General features: G+C 38.0%; 1 protein-coding gene across 4 annotated transcripts in view; it reads left to right on the top strand.

Moving 5' to 3' along the window:
- MYO3A (myosin IIIA) overlaps nucleotides 1-7400 on the top strand; it is a 310475-nt gene that overhangs the window by 286567 nt on the left and 16508 nt on the right. For all 4 annotated transcript variants that reach the window (XM_019508276.1, XM_019508274.1, XM_019508275.1 and 1 more), the window contains 2 exons: nucleotides 3377-3486; nucleotides 6130-6170. In XM_019508276.1, the coding sequence (XP_019363821.1) occupies nucleotides 3377-3486; nucleotides 6130-6170 (151 nt within the window). The remainder of the gene's footprint in view (nucleotides 1-3376; nucleotides 3487-6129; nucleotides 6171-7400) is intronic.

Raw genomic sequence — 7400 nt, 5'->3', positions numbered from 1 at the left:
TAGTATCCCAATCTCAATTACTAAAGGCCAAATTCTGCTCTTAGTTACACCAGTGTCCCTCCAATCTGGAGTTATTCCATTACTTCTGATTTATACCAACATGACTCAAAGCAGAATTTATCCTATAAGTTTACCTCTCTGATCTACTGTAGTAAGTGCAAACTCAGACTCTGTGGTAAATAACAAAAATGGCTATATAGAAAGAGAAATGTTCAGTAGCAGCTGATAGCACAAATAGCAGAGTCTGTATGGACCTTGCAAGAGTAATACTTAATCCCAGTGGCAGTGAAGACATGAAAAGAAATCTCTGTTTGGAGAGGGGGTAGGAGATCAGCATTTCCAAATACTGGAGGTTCACAAGTGTGGAAGAAAATAAGAAGGGACATAATCTGGACCTTTGAACTTCCATCACATCCATGGAGCAATCAAATGAAAATTAAATATGGACATGTAAAATGTAACATAGGCATGTCTGTTGGCAGATTTTTCAAATGGTTTCACTACTAGTGAAGAATGTACTCTTTAGCAATATAATTTTCAATAATCACAGATAATTTTCTTACTGAGATCCTTATGATCCTTAAAGACATTTCTTACTTGAGTTTCCAGTGCAGTTAGGAAGAAGAGTAACATTCACAGCTAATTTCAACCAGACTAGTGTTAATCGAAAATACTTTGTATCTTTGACAATTATATGTCAGATAAGACAATGAATGGCATAATAGTACATATGCTCTTTTATTAGAAGATTTTTAAAAAGTGGAAGATATGAGAGATCCTCTTTCTTGTGCTTCTCCTTGTGCTCCAAATTGTCCCTACTTCTTTCCAAATTTTCCTGTAAACTTCATAATCCCTCAGATACAATTTTTGAAAATTGAATGCAGGAGTGTTAAATGTAAATAAGCTAGTTGTATAATTTTAGCTCTCATGTCTGATTTATATTCCTGATATGTTTACAAAAGAAACAGAAGGGGCCTGACTGTCCTTGGTCACTTGTGTAAATGAGGCGTAACTCTACTGAAGCCAAATGAATGTCACCCCTTTAAAAATAGTATGAATGAGAGTAGGGTCTGTCCCAGGATATGTGTATTGGACCTGCTATCTGTTTAAATGAAAAAGTATAAATCATATATAATCTCAGTTTAGCAAAATTAATTAATTGCATCTAAGTCATATTGTCTAAGTGAATTATCTATGCCCTGACTTAGAAAAATGCCTTTGTTCATTTAAAGGCAAAATGTTAAGAGATAATTGTCCATTCAGTACATTAGGAACAGTCTGCATTTCAGATAAGAAGCTAAAACAATAAATGTAACCATTACCCAAGTACAGTTTAAATTAACATTATTACTTCTGGCTCTTCAATATACCAGTGACCTTTAGAAGATTTTATTTATCACACATAACAAAAAATTTATACAGCTAATTTTGCTAGAGTCAACTCTGATGTATTGCTGATCACTTCTCATTATAAATGCTTGTGCCACCTTAATTAAAAGGCTCACGTAGATAAGATAGTTTTTGTCTTCCTAGAGTAAAAAAATAAAAACTTTCTGGTAGCCATTAAAGAACAATATTTATTCTTCCCTACCTCACCCACTTGTGTGGTTGACGTAACTGGATCATGGGACAAAACTCACTACAAGTGAAGTGTCAGTACAGTTTAAATATGCTTTCTGTGTTTACTAATATGAAAAATTGCTGAGAGACAGATTCTTTCCCCAAGCACAATACCCATCCCTTGGCCAGCAGTTCCCTACATAGTCGGCTATGAGGTAAAGTCTTGACAGGCAGAAAAAAAATGGGACTCAAGTGGAATCACTGAAGATGTTAATATCTTGAGAAACAATGTCATCCATGAAGAAGCCTTGTTCCCTCATATCATCCCTTATCTCCATCTATTCTCCTGGTAAGCGGAAACTATTTTCGGTACAATGTTACCTTCAATAGCACTAATAGTCCTGAGACTGTACCAATATGAAGGAGGCTGTACAACTACTGGTTTTATTAACTTTTCTTTACTGTGGAAGCCAGGTGGCTCCACAGCAATTATTCTCATCCCTGGGTGGGAGGGAATGCTACTGTATGGTGACACACCTTCTGCCATCACTGTTGCTGTCCCCAGCTGACTTTGGTCCAAAATGTGCCACTCTCCTGTCACAGGCTGCAAAGAGCCACTGTGCAGGGTGCCAAGCTCTTCTGTGAAGAGTGGCAGCAGTAGGCACATTTCCTCTTCCTACAGCTGCTCCCTACTGCTCCCCCACTGTGTCCCCCACTAGCTGGGAGAAGGCACTGGAAGGAGGAACTTGCCTCCTGCCACCTCCACTATGCCTTGTATAGGGGAAGCCCCAGAGCTGCTCCTGCCCCTCTCCAGCTGCAGGCTACAGGGAGCAGCTGAGTGGGTCAGCAGGCTTGGGTGGGAACAGCAGCAGCAGTGTGCAGGTTCCCCCTTCCAGTGCCTGCTTGTGGCCAATGGGGGATACCCCAGGGGGGAAAGTAAGCAGGGAGCAGGTGCTTGTAGGAAGAACCTGTGCATCACCACCACTGTCTCCAGCTGAACATGGCACTCTCCATTCCCAACAGCCCCATGCCAACCTAGACAGCTCAGAAACCAATTTCTAGCTGTAAAATTAGAGCAGGCCGAAAGGCGAGGTCTCCATTTTGTGAACCCTTACAAGATTTAGATGTTTGTCTTTGATTTGCACTGAAATGAAAGCAAAACCTTTGTTCAAAATTTTCCTTGGAGTAGAGATTGGAATTCACTCCCAGGGGACCATCCTAAGCATTAAGTTACAGAATCATCCTCTCGCACTTTTACACACTAAACGTTTAAAACTGTCCGAAGGAAAAGCTTCTGCGGAAAAGATTCCGAGGAACCTACCTTAGAATACCCGGTGGCCCAGTGGTCACGCCTCTCAGGTAGAGAGAAAATGTGAATCTTCCACTTGCAGGTGAGCACCCTAACCATTGAACTGCTAGACATTGGGAGGAAGACTATACCATCATCTCTCCATTTTAAGTCTATCTGATGTAATGTAGCATGTTTCTTATAGCCCTTAGCTCTTGACACTTTTCCTTGAAATATCCAACATTAGCCAGTGTCAGAAAGCATTGTTTATTAGATGGACCATTGGTCTGTTCAACTATATCAATTCCAGTAAGGTCTGTTTTCATGAGCACAACTGAGGATGGAATTAACAGATGTACAGCCAACCATGATCACAGAAATGTGCAAAATGGTTATTTTTTAAAAGCACTAGATGTAGCTGAAAGGGTCTCTTTTCTCTCTTTCAAATGAGTGGCCCCTCTGTAGGCTTTTATGAAACTCTTATTCTGTGAACAAATGAACAGTAATGTCTCTTGCTTTTTCTTACAGTTGCTTGCAATGCAGAGGACTGTCGTCCCAAGCAGAGACCAACAAGGAGACCACGGAGACCCAAGACTTTAAATAATCCTGAAGATTCCCCATACTATACTCTAGTGCATGTAAGATGAACAATTTTTGTGCATAAAAACTACCAGGTGGATCTTTATAGACATTCCTTTAGAGTAGAGAGTAGGAGCTGCTTTGCAGTGAAAAGGGATGTACCACAAAATTCAGAACAGGAACTAGATTTCAGCTTGGTCCATGTTCAGATATCTACATCTGCTTTTCCTTTTTTTGTCTCTTCTGCCATTAAATGTAAAAATGGAAGTGAGTAAGCAGAAAAAAAGGAAACTTAAAAAGCAGGTCAGAAGGCTTCAACAATGAGAGCAATTAAACACACTTGCTAGAGGCATGTGTGTCTTATTGGCTGATTTTAACAGCAAGTGAAAGCACAGTTGATCAAACTGACTGAGACAATTGGTACTCTTTTCAGTGGAAAGTAACACAAAGGCCCTTAAGGAACAGGTTGATTTGTGTACCTAAAAAAAGGCAAGGCATGGACCTAGTTTTGTATTCAGGTGAAGCAAGCTATCATATTCTTAAATAAAGATCAGTATATATGAATCAGATCTGTTTTCAGGAAGACAGGATTTGTAAAACTAAGGACTCAAATGTAAAACACGACACTGAATTCTGTGTCTAAAACTTTAAGAGGAAAAAGTATGTTCTAAAGTCAATGAACATCTGTGACAGGCAGGGACTAAAGAGTTATAAATAAAACCTTGGTAGTTTCTGAAAACTCATTTATCAAGAAAAAAACTCAACAATGATGAAGTTGGTGCAAGGGGGAACTGATTTTTTTGAAGTTAATATCAACAGTAATCTTCAAGACAGGAATTAACATCAGTATCAATTCATTGTGTTTATTTGCAAGAAAGAATAAAAGAGAAAGTCTACCTTAATGACATCAAATTAACTGGCAAAGAAGATGTGGGGACCTAACAGCTGTGCAGGGAGGCATGTCCTCCCTAGTGCTAGGTTTGTTTGATCTTGAGATAGTCGCTACAAATTTTCAAAAACATCTCAGACAAGCTTCTTTGGATAAATGTGATATCCTTTATTAGACCAACTAAATAGTTGGGAAAATTGTTCTTTGCAAGCTTTCAGACACAAACACCCCTTTTCAGGGTCAAAAGCCTGAAGAAGGGTGTTTATGCCCAAAAGCTTGCAAAGAACATTTTTCCAACTCTTTAGTTGGTCTAATAAAAGATAATCACAGTTACCCAAAGAACCTTATCTGCCTATGTCCTTAGACCAACACAGCTACACCCAACAAACCCAAAAACATCTCATAATTTGTAGTCATTCCATTTTTGAGATAGTCAGTATTCAGAGGTACCGAGCACCATTAGCCTCACTTGAAGTCAATAGGAACTGCAAATCTTTGCCTCTGAAAATTAGCCCACAAAAGGTCCAAGCTGAGTACCCAAAAATTAAGACATCCAATAGGAACAGGTACTTTTGAAACTGTTGTTCTTCCCCTCTCTACCTTATGGTCCCAGTCTATAAAAATAGAGATCAGAGTGTGAGCTGGGACATCTCACACATCATATGGTGAGATTTAATTAGTTAAACTATATATTGTTTTCACTTAGTTCCATGCAACCCCTGATTGCTGATGTTGAAGGTTACATAGGTGTAAGTGAGGATAGAAAATGGCTTATTGCACTAATTGTTTCAAGGGTGTTTGTTGTAGCTGTGTTGGTCTAAGGACAGAGGCAGACAAGGTTCTTTGGGTAAGTGTGATATCACATTTACCCAAAGAACCTTGCCTGTCATTGCACCAATAACTTTTGTAAGAGGACACTTGCTTTATTTGATGTTCATTTTTAGCCATTCTGTCACTTTAAAAGGTAAGCTGTCTTTCTGCACTTACTTGTGAACACAGAGGCCTGTACTATACTTAATAGCCAGATTCCTAAGTATGGTTGTTGTAGGCAAGAATTTTGATTTGCTTTACATGCTGGTTTCAAACTACTGAAATTCATTGGTTTTTGTGCTGGTAAGTGGAAGCAAAATTAGATTCATTCTGCACTTTAAAATGTATTACTTTGTCAGTGTCATGCTGTTAAAAGTTCTGTAGCATAGCATTGCATTGTCTGTAGAGAGAGGCAGTTATTAGAGATAAGAAATTATTTAAATTCTCAAAAAGTTCTGCCTCTTCTGCAGCTTTGGATGTTAGTATCCCAAGGGTGATATAACATCAGTAAACTGCTGATTTAAGTATGGCCATAGTCTAGTCTTTTTCTCTTAAAGGCAATGAAAAACTCCTTTAGCTTTAGTAAGAACAGGGCTGGGCCTTCTCCCAGGAATTGGCTAATAAGTAAAGTAGTGTATCAGAAGAAAATCTGCCTAAGTTGGCCTGTATATGTCAATATTTTTAAAACATACATAGGGCCTTGGAACTCTGATATTCCTCTCCTACAGTTTATTTCATTTTTCCAATAATATTAGCACCTAAGATGCATGGGAGAAAAATACTAGCTTTATCCTCAAACAATACACAGATACAGAGACTATTAAAAATGCATAGAACAAGGTTTTTTACTCAATAAATTATGTTGTTCATAGCCATATATTTCATAGTAAGAACTATAGACAGTTCTTATACCGAGCATGCCCATAATCCAGACTTTTCCATAAAAATGCATTAGGGTTTATTTAAAAAGTGTTACTTTTTTAATTGCTTTATGTTTTCTTAGAAATCAGTACAAGAAGAAAAATGGAAACTAAGAAAGGACAGGTAATTTTTCTCTTCCTGCTTTCCTTTAACCCATAGTGATCCTTTTAGTGTTCTAGGAATAGCGAGTAGCTGCACTGTCAACCAAGAAAAAAATAATATTAAGAAAAGGATATAAGTATTTGATGATGCATAGATAGGGTATCATGTGCAAAGTAAAATTATGCCATTCTGAAGAAGGCGAAAACATTGTAGCATTCAGGCAGGCAGTTTTACTACTGCATAGTCTCTTGCCATGGCAACACAAGCATAATAATAAATTAAGCCAAGGTCCAGCTCAATGACAGTTCTAAAACAAAAACATTGGGTGCTTAAAATTCCAGTTCAAAGCAGATGAGCAGCCATTTTACTCAGTTAGCAAAAATTCAAAAAACGATGGAGCTCCCCTCCTTAGAAAGCAACCACTTGGAGATGCCACAAAAAAACTATTTACATATTCATAGCGGTAACAAAAACAAAAATACCCATTGACATTTCAACCATAAAGCTTTTCCCACAGTGTAATTGAAACATTCTGGTGGATCGCCACATTCAGTAAAGGAAAGAAAGCATATATCCTCTCCTTGCACTTCCTTGAATCTGTGTACTTGCTGTGTTTCTGAATGCATGGGAAGCTCTGGCAAATATACAGCATACAGTTTCTAGCAAAATTTATAACCAGCAGCTTTACTTAAACTTGTTTGGTGCTTCCCTATGATCCAGCAATCTAAGGTACACTTCTTAGTGGTTCCTTTACTTAATGTGTATCAGTAGTTATGCAGTATCTTATTCAAAAACACTCCCACAACAGGCTGAATGCCTTTGCTTCCACCTAAATTAATGGGGAATGGAGTATAGATCACTTTGCAGGAAGTAATCAACACCCTACATAGTTGACCCTTCATGCTGGTCTTTGGATGAAGCTCTAGGGTAAAATATTTTTTCCTAATAATTTTAAGTTTTGTGTGTTTATTTTTTATTTTCTTTAAGGCACACTGAAACAGTGTTTGTGACCAATGCTTATGTAATCTCCTACATGTCCACAATCACCCAATAATACTTTAACACTCTTTTTTATTATTCCTATTGTTATTTATAATCCAGTAGTGCCTCAGGATCCTAATCAGCAAGGATCCAGGTTTTTCATTTCCCATGAGAAAATGGAGAAAAGTGTGGATTTCTCCCTTTCCCCAAGGAAAATGCAGATTTCTCGTTTTAATAGGGAAACCATGGATTTTGTAGTTTTGCAAAGAG

The sequence above is a fragment of the Gavialis gangeticus genome, unplaced genomic scaffold (genome assembly GCF_001723915.1).
Source record: "Gavialis gangeticus isolate Ggan-Ray unplaced genomic scaffold, GavGan_comp1, whole genome shotgun sequence".
NCBI classification, from domain to species: domain Eukaryota; kingdom Metazoa; phylum Chordata; order Crocodylia; family Gavialidae; genus Gavialis; species Gavialis gangeticus.
This window is presented reverse-complemented; position numbering and strand designations above follow the sequence as displayed.